The sequence below is a fragment of the Jaculus jaculus genome, chromosome X, assembly GCF_020740685.1.
Source record: "Jaculus jaculus isolate mJacJac1 chromosome X, mJacJac1.mat.Y.cur, whole genome shotgun sequence".
Classification (NCBI taxonomy): domain Eukaryota; kingdom Metazoa; phylum Chordata; class Mammalia; order Rodentia; family Dipodidae; genus Jaculus; species Jaculus jaculus.
Genome location: NC_059125.1, coordinates 100,342,780 through 100,363,870, shown reverse-complemented (window position 1 = coordinate 100,363,870; position 21,091 = coordinate 100,342,780). Strand labels below are relative to the sequence as shown.

General features: G+C 39.4%; 1 protein-coding gene across 2 annotated transcripts in view; it reads right to left on the bottom strand.

Moving 5' to 3' along the window:
* The window catches only part of Rnf128 (ring finger protein 128), a 126,432-nt gene that overhangs the window by 49,673 nt on the left and 55,668 nt on the right, over positions 1-21,091 (bottom strand). The window contains exon 1 of one of the 2 annotated variants that reach the window (XM_045140566.1): positions 12,064-12,631. The exons of the other annotated variant lie outside the window; for it this stretch is intronic. Within the exon in view, the coding sequence (XP_044996501.1) occupies positions 12,064-12,547 (484 nt within the window). The 5' untranslated portion in view covers positions 12,548-12,631. Of the gene's footprint in view, positions 1-12,063; positions 12,632-21,091 lie in introns of those variants that run through there. 2 annotated transcript variants of the gene reach the window in all.

Here is a 21,091-nt window from a genome sequence, read left to right as displayed (position 1 = left end):
CCTTTTCCATTTCTTTTGGTTTGCTTTATTAAAAGAATATTATGGTGGATTCTAGAGATCGAACCCAGATTCTTGCACATGCCACTGAGCTGTGTCCCCAACTTTTCTCTTTTTGCTTTTGTGAGGCATGGTGTTACTATGTAGCCCAGGCTGGCTTCAAACTTGGGATCCTCTTGCCTGAAACTCTCAAGGACTGGGATTGCAGGCATATGCCACCATGCCTGGCTCCATTTATTTTTATTTTTTATTTCACAAGCAAAGCAAAAGAGAGAGAGGGAGGGAGAAAGAAAGGGTATCCAGCTGCTCCCAACGAACTCCAGATGTATGTGTTACTATGCATCTGGCTTTATGTGGGCTCTGGAGAATTGAACCTAGAATGTTAGGCTTTGCAGGCAAGTGCCTTTACCGCTGAGCCCTCTCTCTAGACCCTATTTATTTATTTGCAAGGAGAAAGAAAGATTCAGGGACCATTTCTTGATTATGTAATCTAGTCTTCATTTCTCAGGAACTTCCCAGAAATAAAATAGCAATGCAGATGTCACAATCCCTTTCTATTTCTGCATGCAAAGAAATGACGTGTTTCAAACTTCAGGAGTGGAGTGAGTAGCTGCAACAACCAATACATACTAGGTGTCATACTAATAAAACTCTTAGCAAAAGGTTCAAGAGAACTAACACTCTCTAATTGCTCACTTATGACCAACAATTATTTATAGCATCATGAAAAGTGGGTATTATTATGTCTCTTTTATGAATAAGATGAATGAATGAGTTCCAGTTTACCAGCCTGCTCAGTATCACACATTTATCCATTTGTAAAGCTGGAATTCACACAAAGCAATGTGACTCAAGGATACATGTCCCTGCATTATAACATCCTATCTCCCAATTCAAATGTGCCACCTTCACCTTTGGTACAATATATTTAAATAAAAATAGAGCAATAAAATGGCTTTCCTTACCATCAAAGGTTATCTGTTGTACATTACTCAGGGAAAGTCAATTCCTTTGTCATTAGGAACCAGCTACTAGATAGAAATGAAAATGGAGTGGCTTGAAGGTGACTAGTGATTTTACTATGGCCTAATTTAATTTCTCTTATGCATCTTGCTCTCCTGTGAAAATGAAATGGAGGTACTGGAAAGCAAGAATATGATAGCAACACTCTTGTGAAAAGTACTTTGGAACCATACTGCTTATCCATTGCTCATGGTTCTATGAACGAAACCCTCACTCAAAAACCAACTTTCATTAGCCAGGCATGGTGGCTCATGCTTTTAATCCCAGCATGTGAGAGGCAGAGGTAGGAGGATTGCCTTGCGTTCAAGGCCACCCTGAAACTACATAGTAAATTCCAGGTCAGCCTGGGCTAGAGTGAGACCCTACCTCAGAAAAAAAGAAAGAAAGAAAGAAAGAAAGAAAGAAAGAAAGAAAGAAAGAAAGAAAGAAAGAAAGAAAGAAAGAAAGAAAGAGAGAGAGAAAGAAAGAAAGAAAAAAAGAGAGAAAGAAAGAAAACAAACAAGCAAACAAACAAACAAAAAAAACAGGCTTCATCTAAAGGGCTATTGTAATTTTCTAAATGAGAAAAACAATGTACTCATAAAATCTGCTGACAGGTAAGCAAGCCATAGTTAAGTCATAGTTAAGATACTTTTGGAAAAAAAAAAACTATTAAAACATTACAAATAATATTATATTTAATTTCATATCTTCCGAAATCATTACAGATGAAGAAAACAAAGCTTCCTTAATGTAAAATACATGGAAGTGTTGAGGAACCACCTTGGTCACTGTGGCAATGAAACCAAACAAAATAGAGAAAACTCTCTAGTCAGCATGGATGGGAAGAATCTAATAAGCACCACCCACAAGACTATCATTATGAACAATGAACACAATAGGAATACTAACGGTTATATTTCTAAAGTTTATTGTAAACTAGTTGGAACTAGAGACAACACATGTTGCTAATGGGTATTTGGATTTTTAAAGGAGCCTACAGTTTGTTATGTGAAAATGCTTGAAGAAAAACTGCAAAGAAAATATAAATTAGTATTTAAACAAAACTTTCATAAAAGTGGACTGGAGATAGCTTAGTGTTTAAACTGCTTGCCTGTGAAGCCCAAAGACCCAGGTTCAATTACCCCCTACCCACATAAGCCAGATGCACAATGTGGTACAGGCATCTGGAGTTTATTTGCAGTGACTGGAGGCCCTGGCACATCCATTCTCTCTCTCTCTCTCCTCTCTGCCTCTTTCTCTCTTTTTCCAATAAATAAATATTTTTTTAAAAAATCATAAAACTTTTCAGAAATATCACAGCAATACCTAAAACAAAACAAAACAAAACAAAAGCATGCCAGATCTATCTTGAATAGTAGAAGACAAATGCATATTTAATCACGAGTTATTACATGGTTGATTGTAGGTTTTGTGAATATTATGGGAATGAGTGTCAATATCTATACACCCAAGGTCATTATCTATAAAGAACAGTTTTTAAAATACTTTTATTTATTTGTAAGCAGAGAGATATACAGAGATAGATAATGGGCATACCAGGGCCTCTAGCCTCTGCAAACAAACTCCAGATATATGTGCCATGTTGTGCATCTGTTTTACATGGGTACTGGAGAACCAAACCCTGGTTCTTAGGCTTTGCAAGCAAGTCCCTTAATCACTGAGCAACCTCTCCAGCCCAAGAGCAGCTTTTTAATAATGATTCACTTCCAAAGCAGTGGAATCATCTAGAAGGTAGTGTAACAGTTTTGAGAAGGAAGGAGAGATCAGAAAAAGGACAGCATGAATCAGTGTGTTTGCACATATGTATGTAGATGTAAGAGTATCTAGTATAGACTTAAACAAGTTAGGAAGAACAAACTAAATAGAAAAGTAGTACAAAAATGTGTCTCAAGAGGCAAAGAAGTGGTACAAAGCAACCTTTGGATTTGATAGTTTCTTATGTGAAACATAAACCTGGAGCTTTGTACAGCAGAAGGTAGTTTCAAGGGAAATTAAAAAGTAATTCAATCTTGAGCTCAAATGTTCCATATATCATTAATAAAGTATAAAATAAGACCATGATTCCCCACTGCTCCTAGTCTTTTCTTTTCTTTTTCTTTTCTTTCTTTCTTTTTTTTTTTTTTCGAGGTAGGGTCTCACTCTAGGCTGACCTGGAATTCACTATGTTTTCTCAGGGTGACCTTGAACTCATCGTGATCCTCCTACCTCTGCTTCCTAAGTGCTGGGATTAAAGGCGTCCAGCACCATGCCTGGCCTCCCACTGCTCCTATTCTAATAAAACTTTCTCCTCTATTTTAAAATGACAAAAACTAGCATGGGTCAAAATTACCAACATGCTGAATTGTAAATACTAAAGGGTGATAGTGAGATTAAGCAACCCTCTTTTGGAAAAGAAATAAAAATGCAAAGAAAGGTGAGGTTTACATGCTTCTATGTATATGAAGTAAGGATTAAACATTATTTTAAAATTATAAATAGTGATGCAATGAGTAAAGAAGAGAAATACTTGATTTCCCAGTGCCACATAAAGCCAGATGCACAGAATTGCACATGTACCTGAAGTTCATTTTCAGTGGCTAGAGACCCTGGTGTGCCCATCCATTCATTCTCCCTCTTTCCCTCCCTCCCTCCTTGAAAATAATCTATCTCTCTCTCTCTCTCTCTCTCTGTACACACACACACACACACACACACACACACACACACACATACACACATATGTATATAGGAAACTAAGGTCTTAAAATTCCTTCATGTTGAAGTCACATTTAGAAACCAATTAGTATTGCAAAGACAGGATCGAGTTAACAGTCATACAAGTTAGATATATTTAAAAAGTTAATAAAATTCTTAAATTCTCTTAATAAACTACAAATCCTTTTTTTTTTAAATTAGTTATTCATTTATTTGAGAGTGACAGACACAGAGAGAAAGACAGATAGAGGGAGAGAGAGAGAATGGGAGTGCCAGGGCTTCCAGCCTCTGCAAACGAACTCCAGACACATGTACCCCCTTATGCATCTGGCAAATGTGGGACCTGGGGAACCGAGCCTCGAACCGGGGTCCTTAGGCTTCACAGGCAAGCGCTTAACCGCTAAGCCATCTCTCCAGCCCAATAAACTACAAATCCTTCCTAAAAGCAAACACGTTTTGTTGCTTTTATTGTTATAGTCACAGTACTAATTATTTTTCTTTAATACATTTATTAAACTGTGGGAGTATTTCAAGTTTTTAAAACAATTTTTATTACAAAATAAAATGCATTAATGCTAAGAAAATCAGATAAAATAGAAATGTAATAATGAAGACAAAGTAATCACCTGTAATTTCACCAACAATGTAGTAATATACTGTATGCACTTTTTAAAAGCTAAGAAAGACATTGTTAATTGCAGGCAGAATTTAAGTAATTCATTTCAACATCTTGTCTTAAGTGTTAATATCTGGAGAGAACCATAAACACACAGCAAGTTTTAGCACCATTATGTTTCACATATTGGTAACTAACTTAATCATTCAAGTGTTAAAACCAAGTAATTCACAACTGGTTTCTGAACCTAGTAACTTCCACTACATCCAGTTTCCCACAGCTAGCTCATGGTGAATCGCCAGACTTTATTTTCCTAAGAAATCAATATTGTAGTTTGTCTATTGGCAAAATTCAAGCCAGTAATTATATACCATGCTGTACAGAAGGACAAACATGCTGCTGGAAAAGAATAGGAAATGGAATAAAAACAAAGAGCTCTTGTTTAGAGCTCCAAAGTGGGTGTTGTAGAGCAACTCTAAACTGTGCTTGGATATGAATCTAAAAGTGCATGAATTCTGCCCTCAGCAATAACCCCCTAGAGTACATCACCAAGGACCACCACTGTACACAGCCCAGTGTAGTGAAGGAGACCATTTCTGTGGCTTATTGGGGTACAAGATCACTCCCTCAAGAGACAAGATTGGTCACTACTCCATCAAAACATTTTCAGGGAGCTGGAGAAATGGCTTAGTGGTTAAGGCACTTGCCTGCAAAGCCTAAGTACCCAGGAACCCACATCAGCCAGATGCACAAGGTGGTGCATGCTTCTGGAGTTCATTTGCAATGGCTGTAGGCCCTGGTGTACTCATTCCCCCTCATTCTCAAACAAACAAACAAACAAACAAACAATCTATTAAAATAAACATTTTCAGAAACAGGGCATGACCCGCACCTTTAACACCAGCACTTGAGAGGCAGAGAAAGGAGGATCACCATGATTTCATGGCCAACCTGGAGCTACAGAATGAGTTCCAGTTCAGCATGGGCTGGAGTAAGACTAGGCCTTGAAAAAAAACCAACCAAACAAAAATTCACACTGGGGGGAGTGTTTATCTTTTGGGGTTTAGTACTATTTAATTTCTTGGAATAGATGCTGATTACATGAGTCTTTTCAGGTGGTGAAAATCCACTCAGCTATAAACCAACAATGTATGCACTTTTCTAGTATGTATGTAAATCTGGTCAAAAGCCCATGACAGTCATAGGTCCTAGGGAGAGAAACTATGTTTTTCTAAATGCATATGCTGTATCTGTCAAACTGCCTTCTAAATATTTATATTTATGCCCATTGAACAGTGTGGTTTTTCATTCTTGTCCAAAAGAGGAGCTTCTTTTGCAGTGGTTGGTAGATACTGCAGAGAGTCAGTGATTGCTATTTAGGGATTTCTTTTTTTCCCCTACATTATATTCTGAAACACAGCAGACATAATTAGACTCATAGGGTACTCATGTCTTCAAATTTATAGTTAGGTTATGAAATTTAAAAAAAACACCACATTCAATAGAAGCATTGTAACTGAGGACATAAATTGGATGTGATGCAAATAGTTTTTACAACATCAAAATAGCATAGAGAAAGCTCAATATAAACAACAGAAATTCATTCAGCATTATTTCCTTGTTACTTAAGTTATTTTGCCATTAAAAATCCACAGAACTTAGTCATAATGATGGTCACTATGCAAATCATGGATCCTATAATCTTGAAGCATATCTTATATTCTCAACAAATGCTCTTCTTCCATCTACTAAGACTCTACATTCCTTCACAGGGCAGGGACTTTGCCACAATTATTCTGTATATTCAGTTCCAGTTCTTAGATACCTTTCTAGTGAATCTTATGACACTCTGGTATTTGAGTTCTCTCTTGGGTATTGAAGGCAACTCAACCAACATTTCTAGAGCACATCCAGAACAAATAATATTATGAAGAAAATGAAGACATTAAACATTCAAATGACTATAATCCAGTAGCAAAGTGAAATATGCAAACAACTACTAATCACCAGTAAAATGTAGCAAATACTAAAATAGAGTGGTATTTTAACAAAAATGTATCTATGTTTTGGGTGTGGGATATAGTGGGAAGAAGACAAAAGGAATTGCATAGAAACATCACAATTGAAACCCATAAATGCATTTAATTATTGTTCATTAATTAAAAATACAATAAGGAGCTAGGGAGATGGTTCAGCAGTTAAAGGCACTGACCTACAAAGCCTGGAGGCCTAGGTTCAATTCCCCAGCAAGACACATAAAGCTGGATGGATAGACATTTGTTTGCAGCTGCAAAAGACCATATAGACATTCATGTGTGTGTGCATATGTGTGCGTGTGCGCACACACATGCACACACACAAATAAACACAATAAACAAATATTTTAGAAATAAAAATAAGAGTAAATTAAAAATAGCAAAACTTCAGTGGTGAGGAAGAATTTGTGCTGAATTCTGACTAGCAGAACTAGAAAGAAGGGGGTATATCCATAACAGCAGCACATGCAAGCAAGCAAATGATAATGGAAAAGAACAGAGAATGTGTAGAGATCAACATGAGAGGAGAAGGTGATAAAGCTTTTAAAGTCATTTCAGACCAATTTATGAATTCATGCATGCCATGCTGAGAAATGCAATCTAAAATTTTGACGTGCTGTCTTTTATGTGATCTGAACTGTGTTCTGTTAGTAACATGGAGGGAGAATTGCAGGCAGGAAAATGACTGAAAGCACAGAGACCAATCAAGAAACTGTTTTCCTCTAGGATAACACACAGTAACTGAAAGCATAGTATTAATAATCACAGAGAGGAGACCTATGTGACAATATTTAAAGTGGTAGAATAACCTGAATTTTGCAGCTTCTTATCAGAGGGGAAATTTATGGGCCATGGGATGCAGGGGAAAAGGAGTGTCAGATGCATAGATGGTTAAATTAACAGAAATGTCACAAACGAGAGGCCAGGGAACCAAGAGATAGTTTGGGAGAATGTTAAGAGTGGTTAATAGTGTCAAATACAGTATTGCAGACATACCGAGGAGGATGCACCTAAAAATGGATTTGGGAATGGCATTTCACATTGGTAAATCACCACGCAGGCCCCTAGTGAAGTTCTTATTCTACTAAGAAAGGTTCTTATCAAAGTCAATAGCTTAGAAAAAAAACTAAATGTAAGAGTTGAGAAGGGATTGAGCTATTGACAAAAAAGCATAAAGTAGTATTTCAAAATCATGTTTAAATGGAAAGAGGATTGGTTGCTTGAGGGAGAAGCTGTTACTTAAGAAAAGAATGATAAACCTAGGAGGGTCAAAAGCTTTTCCTTGTGGAAAAAAAAAATCTAGCCTATTTACTTCTAACACTAAAGGCTTCAGTTAATATGTGGGGTCACATGAACTATGAGGTATTCTAGGCTGCTCATTTTCAAATTATATTCTCCAAACACAAGATTCAATTTTTATTCTGTAAAATACATTTAACTAGATTACTATGATTTAAAAGATAACAATAGCTTCCTATATGCCAGGCACTATTCTCAATATTTTATCAACATAACCTCATTTAATCCTAGCAACCTTATGAGGCAAGTTTATGAGATGATGCTCATCTAACATAGGAGAAAACTGAGAGAAGTAAAATAAGAATCTAAAAGTATTAAGTGGCAGAGCCCATTCTCTTAATGTGCTCTACTGTCTTTGAACAAAGCATACAAGCAACTGTTTCTATACCAGTCTCCCATTAGAGTAACCAAATCATTCACTTACACTGCTTGGTTCTTTCACTATTTTTTTTTCTTTTACTTTCTTTTTGTCTATTTTGCCTTTTTGGTAAAGCCCTCATGAGTTATGTTTCGCCTGCCACCACCTTCATATGTTTCAAACTCTTGTAAATGTGTCACGGATTATGAAGGCAGTAGCTCTACATGGGTCTTTCAGTCAATTCATGCCTACACATGTTGACTCAAGGAAAATTGTACAAGCAAGTACACACATCACTTCAGCCCGTAGGCTGTGCTGAATTAGACAGCAGGCAAATCTCAGGCCCATCTGCTATGAGAAAGAACAGTAAGTTGGGGAAGAGACCGAGCATGCTTTACATGTCTCATTATGACAATCTACATTTTAGATGGCTTCAGTGCTTACTCTAAGTTTTGGCTGCTTCTTATCTGACTTTCATATTTAAGAGTGTGACTGAATTTTAATTAAACTTTGAAACAAATTTTCTTCCTAACTTCCTTCCAGGTTTCTGGAAGAATTTTTTTGAAATATGTACATCCAGAATTCCAAGGGAAGCTGTTAATACACATGTATCATTTGTAAAGATTTATCTATGTGAAGCAGGGTTTTATAAATACTTCATATCCAAAATAAAACCCATATTTAAATTGCATGGGTTGATGGTAAACTACAACTACCATTTGTGAAATTTTGTTATATGTAAAAAACAGCCCCATTTTCTTCATGTATAACCCTTATATGGTAGAGTTTCCCCTAAACAAAAATTTTAAAGCAACAATTCCACTAGGCATGGTGGTGCATGCTTGTTATCTAAGCACTTGAGAGGCTGAGGTAGGAGGATCTTGAGTACAAAGTCAATTTGAACTCACTGGGCTAATTTGAACTCACTGAATTTCAGAGCTGAGCTGGAGTCCAGCATGGACTATACAGTGAGATGTTATCTCACAAAACAAAAGGCAGAATAAAGAAAGATTAAAAAATCAAACAAAAAACCCCAACAACTAAAGCGATTTTTCTAAGCCATTTAATTCAATCACTTGAGATAAATGTAACTTCACAGACACAGGATTATAATAGGTGGGATTACAGATGCTCCACACAAACTGAGGACAAATCAAGTGCAGGACCCTGTGACAGTGAGTAAAAGAGATTTTGCCAACAAAAGAAGATAGCAATGGATTTTCCATATTTGGTGACTCCTGTATAATTGATGGTAATATATAATGAATTAAGAGTTAAACTCCCTCTTTGTCATTACTATCCAAAATATTAAAAGGAAACCCTAGAATTACTCATACGAAAGAGTAAAGCAAACAGCACAACACATTCCAAATTAAAAAAAAAAAAACAAACACATGTGGATGAGGTGATTTCTCCCCCTGTGGAAAAGTAGTTGCTCTAGGGCTGGAGAGATGACTTAGAGGTTAAGGCGCTTGTCTGTGAAGCCAAAGGACCTTGGCTCAATTCCCCAGGATCCACAAAAACCAGATACACAAGGTGGCACATACATCTGGAGTTCCTCTGCAGTGGCTGGAGGCCCTGGTGCACCCGTTCTCTCTCTCTCTCTCTCTCTCTCTCTCTCTCTCTCTCTCTCTCTCTCTCTCTCTCTCTTCCTTCCTCCCTCCCTCCATTCCCATCTTTCTCTCTCTCAAATAAATAAATAAAAATAAAATATTTTTTAAAAAGTGGTTTCTCTAGGAGTTCAAGGGAGAAATATGATGGTATACCTCAGATAATTTGCTAGCTTTTTGGCTAATTAGCCTAATGACAATATTTGCTATAGTCATCATGTTGGCTAATAATGTTTTTAAAAGTTTCAAAATAACTTTCTGAACGTAGCTTAAGAAAAGATCAATATTTAAGGCTTATTTTTTTTTCCTGTAGGATATGCTGAAACACAATAAGCATAATTAGATTCTCATGGTGTACATGTCTTCAAATCAAGAGCTAAATAATCATATATGTGGGCATTCACTATTTGCATTGGGATATCATTCACATTATTATAGCAATTACCATTTGCAGAATATCATCTGTTGGGTGACTTGTATATACTATCCTTAGTAATCACAATACAATATCTCCATTTTACAGATGAAGAATTAAGACCAAGTATTCTGTTCAAGTTCAAAAAGCTATTGTGTGGTAAATTCAAAATTTGATCTGCAATCTTGACCATGATTCCTGTGCTTTTTCTTAATGTGTTTTTTCTTAATATGTTAACTCAATAACAGATAAAATGTACATAGAATGTCTCACACATAGGAACTCAAGAAAAGATAATTTTATTGCCTCCTAAATGCTACCAGATAAATATCCTTAACAGAAGCAGAGTGAAATGATCTAAATAGGAACTCTCTAATTTAGAAAAAGAATGCTCTCCAATTACAAATCATTCATGCAAATAAATCTCATTTGGAGAAGACAAACTCAAAGTCTTATACTTAGCCAATTAAGCCTCATTATTCATTTTAATAGCCTTTAAAAGTCATTTCATTCTAATCAATGCATTATCAGCTAGAAAGATAAAGTTTATACTTTTAATCAATATACTAAATCTAAGAATTGCAGCATTTTGGAACAGAAGGGATCTTAGAGTTCAGCTAGTTCACTTTTATCTCTACATGCTCAGCCAACTTTGCACCCACCCTATGCTCCTCTATACTACCACTTGATATGTAACTTGTACAAGGTTAGTAGGCCAAGGGAAACAAAGGGGCTAAAATAACTTAAATCTCTGGTGTTCCAGTTTAGTGCCCTTTTCACTGGGCAACCCAGCCAGTCACTGCAAGACCTCTCTAGGGTGATCCCTACATACAGTTGTAAGCAAAATGCAAAACCTCTAGCAGTTAAGTACTCTCATCTCTGCGGGGGCCTTTTACAAGGGTAATCCACATCAGCTAACCTTTAGTTACACTGTCCTAGACACTTGCAGGCTTTATTTCATTTTACCCTCAAGGTAAACCTGTGGATAAGTTCTGTCTTATTATCCTGTCCCATTTGACTGATGAATGTACTAAGACTCAGAGTTCAGATAAATTCTCCAAGGTCATAGGACTGGTAAACACTGAAGCAGAAATTTGAATCAAGGTCTGACTTGAGGCCCAGCTCTTAACAACCATGGTACACTATATACCTCTTCCTTTTTCTCCCCAATTATTTTTCCTTTGTCCTTCAGGGACAAAGATAGTTAAATACACACACACACACACACACACACACACACACACACACAGTTTATGGAAGGACAACTGAAGGGGGTAAATAGTAACCAAAACCCTCCCCACAAATTTAAGAACTACCTGCGCTACTTTTACAAAGTCTAGGCCTTTGCCATAGTCACTCATAAAAAACCTTCTTTTTTTCTTTTTCTGAAACCATTAATCACCTATTTTGGAACTCAAGAATCTAAATCAGATTTTCTTTTTCAGAGACAAACAAAAGCAGTGACACTAAGCAATCACTTGGGACCCAGGACCACCGGGCAGAGAAAAATCCAAAAGCTACGTAAAGTTTCCATGTAAATTTCAATGAGGTCAACAGGGCACAGTAACACAATCTTGTACTTGATACGTAGGAAACACGGAGAGAGAAGGAGAGAAGAGGAGAAAATCGGTTTTTCTATAGTGAAGAGAAAGATTTCCAGAGGATGTTTTCGCCAGTCTCTAAAGGACAATGCTCACCCCCTCCTAAAGGCAAGGCACTCACTCCGGTGAAACACCAGGAAAAAGCCACGCAGAAAGCCCCAACATGGCCAGCCACTGCACCTCATTTGTTTTACTCCTTTCCACCATAGAGGCAAATTAGGAAGGATTTTTTTTTGTGCCCAACCCCCATGACTGGTGACTCTAGGGGAGGATCATGCCCCACTCACTGGGGCAAAAAGGGCACCGGTTTTCCTGTGGAGCAAGGTGATAGGGGAGGCGGGCACTGAAGAAAACAGGGGGAACTGGTCATGGCAGAGGTTTGGAGGGGTGCAATTTAGTTGCTGCACTCACCAGGGTGAGACATGGGGATGACCTCATTGCGGGTCCCAGGGAAGTTGAAGATGACAGCTCCAGAAGCCCCTCTCTCAGAAGCCAGATGGATCTTATCTGCGAAGGTGCAGCCTCCGCCGCGTTGGATGAGGGCCAACCAAGACACTTGCACCGCGCTTCCCCAAATCGTGGGCACCGTGAAATTCGTGAGCGGGTTACAGGCGTTGAGCGCCCCTGGCCCGTCGGGCGGCACCAGGACCCCAGCCACGGGCTCCAGCGGCGAGTCCTGGCCATACACGCCCTCTTCACTCAGCTCCCACACCGTGCGGTTCACTCCGGGGTGCGGAACCCTCCAGGACACGTTGAGGTACGCGGTCCACACGGCTTCGGCACCCCGGGAGCCAGGGGCGTGCGGGCTGAGAGCCAGAAGGAAGCACCACGCTAGCAATCGGGAAGAGCCGCAGCCACCGCGGCAGAAGACCCCGGTCCCAGGCGGCGGCCCCATGGCGCGCAATCCACCCTTCCCTGGGGCCCCGAGCACGCGCCTTCCCGGCACTCGGCACGACCCGGGGCCAGACCAGGTGAGGAGCCAGCCGAGAGAGAGTCGCGCCCAGCCCGCGAGGTCGCGGCTGGCCGAGGGGCACGTAACGTCAGCAGCGAGGTTGCCGCAGACGCAGCTCCAGCCCGCGCCAGTGCCCCTCGCTACTGCTGCGGCCGCGCGGGGCTCCAGGGCGCTCTCCCCAAGCTCCGCCCAGACGGCTGGGGGTAGAGGTGGCTGGGAGAGAGGAAAGGACACTGCGGGATCCGCCTCTTAAAAGGGTAACCGGATGGGAAGGTATTGCCTTGACTGTGAGGTTGCGGAGCCAGGTATGTCTCTTCGTTTTATGAAAAATGCACAGGTGCGAAGCTAGCCAAAGCTCGAACCCACGAGCTTTCGGTCGCATTCCAGTCCGTTTTGAAATGCACGAATACCTCTTTCCCTCATTTGCCTGAAGGGAGTTTTAGGCTTACCCAGAGACAATGTGAAAGTACTTATAAAAAGGCTGTGGATCCGAAGGTTTTGAGTTGTGGGTATGTGCATGGTGCTGGAGGTGGGTAGTTCCTGATTCTCTGGGGGAAGGACAAGGAAAGTACGTCGCCATTGGCCCTTCATTTCTTTAATTATACACACATACATACATACATACATACATACATACATACATACATACATACAGAAATATATTTTTTACTGACTGCAAATGACGCCTTTCTTCTTTTCTGCCCCCAACAAGCATAAGTGCTCACTTGCCCCCCCTCACTCTGTCTGTCTGTCTCCTGTGTGTGTGTGTGTGTGTGTGTGTGCACATGTGTCTTCTTCCTACAATTATCCCTAGCTAAATATACTCCATCAGATGTCTCTACCAAGTAATCTTGGTCATCACAAAAGAAATAACATCTTCACTCACCTCAAAGCCAAGCCTTTGTTCCTCACCTTTCACAAAACAGATATGCCTGCGCCATTTATGACCTTAGCTACATCATCTTTCTCCCCATGCCACCAACAGAATAAGGCTGTCCCAGCTAGACAATTCACCAATACCACTATTGCAAATTGTCTATCCATACTTTATTACTACATTTTTTTTTTCGAGGTAGGGTCTCACTCTAGCCCAGGCTGACGTGGAATTCACTATGGAGTCTCAGGGTGGCCTCGAACTCACGGCAATCCTACCGCTGCCTCCCGAGTGCTGGGATTAAAGGCGTGCGCCACCACGCCCGGCTTTATTACTACATTTTTGTTTGCACTGTTGATGATTAGATTCACTAAGCACTCAAAAACTGCATTGGCTGGGGAAATGGCTTAGCAGTTAAGGCACTTATTTTCCTGCAAAGCCAAAGGACCATGGTTCGATTCCTCAGTAACCACATAAGCCAGATGCAGAAGGTGGCACATATGCTTGGAGTTTGTTTACAGTAGCTCAAGGTACTAGTGCACCCATTCTCTCTCTCTCCCCTTGTCTCTCAAATAAATAAATACAAATTGGGGCTGGGGGGATGGCTTATCGGTTAAGGCCTTTGCCTGCAAAGCCAAAGGACCCAGGTTCAATTCCCAAGGACCCATATTAGCCAGATGCACAAGGGGGCACTGGCATCTGGAGTTCATTTGCAGTGACTAGAGGCCCTGGTGTGCCCATTCTCTCCCTCCCTCTTTCTCTCCCTCTCCCCCTCTTTCTCCGTCAAATAAATAAATAAAAATAAAATATTTAATAAATAAATAAATACAAATTAAAATTGAACTATTTAAAACAAGTGCATTGAAGACACCTGGTGTCTGCAAGTCCTGAATAGCTTTTTTGTTTCTTTAAGACAAGGTCTCACTATGTAGTTCGGGCCTGCCTGGAACTCCCTATGTAGACCAATGTATATGGCTTGTAACTTTCAGCCATCCTCCTGCCTCTGACTCCTGAATGCCAAAATTACAGGCATCCCCTACCATGCCCAGTTTCTGAATAACTTTTCACATTAGGCACTTCTTTGTCCCTCAATTTCCCCATTATCCATAAAAAGGGAATGATAAGACTAATTACCTCAGAGTAGTTCAGATTATTAAATGTATTCCTACATATAAAGTATGTACAACAGAGTCTAACAGTTATGTGAAACATTGTTATTGAAAACGTTCAAGGACATAGTACTTTAAAAATACCACAAAGGTGGTTACATTGAGGCAATTATCAGAGAAAATGAGGTTTAATATATGCATTCTTACACACTTTTTTTTTTTGGTTTGAAGACATATAATATACTTCATATAGTCCAACATGTGTTACATGCCAAATCACTCAATGAATTCAATCCTTGCCCTAACATTTATTCAATACCATTCCTGAAGATCAAGCATAAATTATTTCTATATTTGCCATTCTTAGAACTTGAGAGAAACCTAGAGGAAAATTAACACTATATCTCAAACATCAACTGAAATATAAATAAATGGGCAGTTTGAGAAACATGAACTCTGAGTATTGAAAGGGTCTTTGGAAGCCCATTGGAGATGATGTATATGGAGTCATTGCCCTGTGCCCCCAAACACTGATGATATTAATTATGAAGATTTAAAATTCCTAAAAGAAGTAGAATTTTATGGTACCATTGCTGTTTGGGTCTAGATTTGTGTTTCCCACCCCTTCAATGGCCTCCCCTCCCTGCCTCCCATCTATCCTAGTGTCTAGTCCATGAGATGCTTGCTGTGTATGTAAGGTATTTTGGGTAGATTCAGGTTAGGTGCTGTAGATGAGTGAGACTATGTGGCAATTTTTTTTTCCTGTGATTGGGTAAGTTCACTGAGAATGATCTGTTCCAGGTTCAACCATTTTTACTCAAATTTCATTGTAGACCAAATAGCTGAACCTTCACCAGTCCCTTACAGGGAACACCTGAACCACAAGACACTGGAGAGGGTGGGATCAAGGCTAACCTTAATCTTCTACATCTTCCCTCCCTCCCACCCTCTCTCTCTCTCTCCCTCCATTCCCCCCCTCCTCTCTTCTCTCTAACTCTTGTACATTAGTCATCTTTTTCCTCATTTTCTTAGTGGGCACTGAGCTGTAACTCCCAGTACCAGCATGGGGCTATCATCCACAATGAGCATTTGATCAGAGAGACCTACAAGGTTTCCAAAATGACAGACAGATTTCTATCAGAGTACTTGATGACCCACCAAAGATTAGTGGTAAGACACTACTGCTGAAGACACCATATGCATTTGACACGTAAAATGAAATGGCATAACTGGAAGCTAGAAGAGAGTCAGTCCCCAGACAGTGTGTCTAGTGCCAGAAGGTGCTACACTGGCAACTGGGGGAAAATAGCCAGTATCTGTCCAAGCAACTTATGGTCTAATCTACTTAGCAGCAAATAACCTGTTGTGATGCCCACACAAATGCAATAGTGGCACACAGCCATGGTGGGGGACCAACTGCTCTTGATTTGGCTAACTGATCCCCTCAGTGGTACGGGACCCATAGCTGGAGCTGGGAAACAAGTCAGAACCATATCCAAACATTAGCCCACTCTCCAATATCAAGCTACCATCAATCATGGGCTACAAGAGGGCCTACACTTATTAAATTCTCTATCAAAAGTAAGGGTTATCTCATTTGTCCTGGTGCTAACTTACTCTCCGTTGGAGAATCTGCTTTTCTTTTTCAGATAGATGTAGATCCTAATGAGAAAGCCACCCCATCATACCTCAGAAGGGCCCCAGCTGAAATTTAGAAAAATTGGCGAAACAAGCAAGGGTGCTGTTTTCCTGATGAACTGGATACCAGCACAAGGGGGAAGGGGGCCAACACAGAGAAAAATCAATGCCTACCAAATCAGAGAGCCAGAGCCTCAGAGGCCCCCAACACCTCATCACTGAAGCAAACCAAAAATGAACCCAACATGGCTCAGGGAAATTTTGTGGAAAAGGGGGCGGAAAGAATGTCAGAGCCACATGTTGGGTCATGATATGCAGAGACATTTATCTTACCCATAACTGTGGGCTAACTCCAGAATGCATGACCCATATAACTCAACAAGGAGGGGGCCAATGGGAGGGGGTAGGTCACCGAGGAGCCTAATAATGGTACCAAACTGACTGTATTTGCTGAATACAAAACTAATTAATAAAAAAAAATAAAATGCCTAAAAGAAACAAGTAGTCCTAGCCTAAGTTCTAGCCTCTAAGAAATGGTGTAATTCCAGAAATTATCTGTATTTGTTGATGAAGGACACTCAAAATATAAGTAAGCAATATTACATAAATAAACAGTATAGTTCTTTGAAGAAACAAATTCTTTAAAAGAATGGAGGTATTTTATAAGGTATCTATTTATAAAAATGAAATTTGGAGACATTTATTAATTTTATCTGTTTAGATTTCTAAAGATTTCTTGCATGTAGCTAAGCACTGGGGTAGAAAGTCAAATAAAAGCTTAACTGTGCTCTCAAAAAAGTTCATTAATTAATTTTATGAGAAAAACAAAAAAAGTAAGTGATCATTATGCTTCTAGATTATGTGCTTATATAGGGTGATTTCTACAATAGAGATATGCACATGGCAGTAGTGGATAATAGAGAAGAGGTCCCTAGCCCACATTGGGAAGCAAGGACAAGTATTCCACAGGAGGTTCATAATGTGCTGAGCTTGAGAGGGCTAGCCCTTCTAAGCAGAGAAATTTCAAGAACAGATGTGGAGAAGAGAAACAGAAATACAGAAAACTTGTAATTACTGCAGTGCTTGTAAGTGCAAAATGGTTGGATCCTAGAGTTCAAAAGGGAGGGTGATGGAAGATAAAGTTGGGACTCTGGAGATGTAGCTGAATGGTAGAGAACTTGACAAACACATTTGAGGCTGTAGGTTCCACCCTCAGCACTGCAAACAAAAATAATAATAAATGAAATATAGATAAAAGTGGAGTGGAACACAGGGACAGACATTCATAGTAAAGCTAGTGAGTATCTGTAATTTATCCAAATAAAAGTACATAATTGGGATTTAAGCTGAGAGTAATATCAGGTCTGCAATTTAGAGATCATTTTGGCTTCTCTATGGATGATAGTTTGGAGAAGACGAGGGTAGTAGCATGGAGCTGAGATTGTTGGCAGTACTCCAAGTGGCAGATGAAGGTAGCCTGGGCTACTAGACATGAAGAGTGTGGATTCAAATTGGAGGCAAAACCAACAGCACATAGTTTGGGTGATGGTACACAGTGAAGATTTAAGAATTGCTCTAAGGTCTTTGGTTCTGAAAACTGGATGGCATTCATTCTTAGAGTACAGGAAGAGGGTTTTACATATGTGCACTTGGTAAGGGGAGAAATGTTAATTCAGACATACTGTTTTTAATGAATTTTTTAAAAAATTTGTTTATTTTTATTTATTTATTTGAGAGTGACAGAGAGAGGGGGGTGGAGAATGGGTGCATCAGGGTCTCCAGCCACTGCAAATGAACTCCAGATACACGTGCCATCTTATGTATCTGGCCTACGTGGGTACTGGGGAATCAGCTTTGAACTGGGGTCCTTAGGCTTCACAGGCAAGCACTTAACTGCTAAGCCATCTCTCCAGCCCCAGACATTGTTTTTGAAGTAGCACGTGATATAGCTAGGTAAGACTGTGTAGTAGGCTTTTGTGATTACTGGACACCTACTAAATGGAAGGCAGTGGGGAATATAGATAAAAAGGTAAACATTCCTGCTCTCAACTATACACAGTTTATCAAGACAGACAGACAGACAGACAGACAAATAGATACTAAACATCTGAAGTAATGCATTTTATGACTGAGAAAACATGGATTTGGCTAAGTCTTTAAGTATAAGTAATTATATATACAGAAAAGGTAAAGATAGTCAGGCATAAGCAACAGTGTATGAGAATACCAGAGAATATACAGGGAACTAACATTCAGTAGCTAAGCATGTCTGAGAGATAAATTACCAAAGATGAGCCAAAAGAACGTAAAACTAGGCAAGTAGGTTATACCAGTGTATGAAGAGTTTTAAAAAACAGTTTAAAATGTGAAGGCTCAACACATATCACACACACACAAACACACACACACACATATAAAGCAAAATATGGCAAAATGTTAATTATTGTTAAATCTATATTGCGAGTATACAGATACACATTAAATCATTCTTTAATTTTTCTTTATATTTTATACTTTTGATGATAGGTAGATAAGAGATAGATAAGAGATAGTGAGTATATGAGCATGCTAGGGCTTCTTGCCACTGTGAACAAACTCAGGATGCATGCGCCACTTTGTGCATCTGGCTTTATATACTCATGGGTACTGGGGAATCAAACCCAGAGTGAAAGGCTTTGCAAGTAAGCATCTTTAACCATTAAGCCATCTCATCAGCATATTAGTGAGTTTAAATTATGAATTTCTACTGAAGCTAGTGGAACAAAAGAATGATAATATCATGTATGTGTTTAAACAGATCATCTAGATTGTATTGAAAGTAAGATTGGTGAGAGATTAGTAGGGCTGTTAACTTCCCCAGGTCTCTTCTGGAGGTGTAGCCCAATTAGGGAATGTGGTATCAGATTATCATAGTTTGATGACGTGAGCCATTAAAATCATTCCCTTGTTCAGTCCATCCTCACCAAGCAACCTCCTTATTATCATTTAGTTTCTCATCTAAATATGCCTACAGGGAGATAATGCACTGATCAGCAAACACCAGTATCTGGTACGTTTGGAAGTTTTACTTCTCATTATAAATTAATCAATTGGCATTCTGGCTTGCATATTGGTCTCTTGTGAATTTGGTTAACTGTGAGTCAATTCCCAAGAGCCTAGTCTCTGGTTATACTAACAATCAAATTTCAAAGCTTACAAAACTAGGAACCAGATTGCAAATCTTGATTGCATCAATGTCTTCCCATTCTGTGTAAGTTGCTTCCTGGCTTTCCCTACCATGTCCTTTGTCTCACTAGGAAATATCTTGGAATTACAACAGTAGCCTGCTACTAAGCATGATATCTGTCAACAAGGAGAATTCTCACTGTCAGGGAACTGGCTAGAAATTTAGAATCACTCCAGGCCAACTGAACAAGAACATATATTTTCACTGGATCCCCAGGTAACTTAATTGCACCTGTAAATCTAAGAAGCCATAGAGTCGACCAGGAAATTTCTGCCACATAGCCAGCACACAGCTTCTGCATAAAAGTCTTAGTGGCCAAGCTCATACCCTCACAAAGCATCACACCTAGAGTGAGACTACACTTTTCTTACTGGAAAGTTCATATAAATGTAGTTTGATTTTGCTTATTTCATCCTTCCTTCTCCCTTTTTCTAACTCTAGGCCCTCAGAGCTCCTACTCCAACAGAGCCTTTGCCCTGAGCAGTGACCTTGTACTAGAACTCACCTGATTGGACAAACCAGACCAATCCTGACAATAGTCCCTCAGAGTGCTACTTTCCCTAAGGCTAATAATAGCTACTCAGCTGCTATTCCTTGAACATTTACCAGGTGTGTTATACCTTATCTCTTTTAATCCTTAATTTTTTTTATTTGCAAAACAAAACACAGGCTCAAATTTAGCAAACTGCCTAAACTCACAAAGAAACAGAAGTAGAATTCCAATGCAGTTATGCTCTAAATATTAATAGCAGATAATTAATCCCCATCGTGTCCCTGGAGAGTGGTATGCACCTTTTAACATTGCACCAAAGAAAGTTCAAGTGAACTGTTTCTTGTATTTCAGGCACTGTGAACATCTAGGGAGATATATTTGGGCCAGAGGCCTATTCAAACCTTACCACAAAGGCAAACCTTGGCAAACATTTGTATCAGCAAAAACAAAGGGGGGCCAGAGAAGCACACTATCTACTGATGAACTAATAAGCAGAGTGACATCCTGCAGGAGCCAACAGCAAGGCACCACTTTGGCAGGTTAGTTTTCCCATCATACAGAAATTTTGCAGAGGCAGAAAGCTGACAATAGTGTTCAGCTTGAATTTGTCTGCAAAAACTAAGACATCATATCTGGTCTTTTAACATTGAATAAATGGCCAAAGCATAACCTGAAACAATTAGCGTCCTGCCATCGCAGCAATTCTGTGGTTACATAGCTCAACACCATACATGCACAGACTATGTAGAGAGGGAATGGCTGCAAATCTTTGCTCCAGGAGGTTTCTATATAGTTAAAAAGAAGAGAGAACAGCCAAACACAACAGAACACCAAAATATAACACTGTGGCATGCTTGCAAATGACATATCATCACTTGCAAATGCAGATAACCCTCAGTCAGCTCACACTGGTATACAGCCACTAGAAAATAAGGTCGTCTTTTTATTTAAACAAAGGTTTATACACACAAAGAAAGGAAATAATTTCAGATGGGCCTGAAATTACAGAGTCTCCTTTATGTCATCATTAACAGCTATAATGAAGAGCCTACTATACCTATAAGTACTGCATGCTATATCTTACAGAAGAAGAAATAGATCCAGGTCAAGTAACTTGTTGAAGTGACCCATGGTAACCAAGTTACAG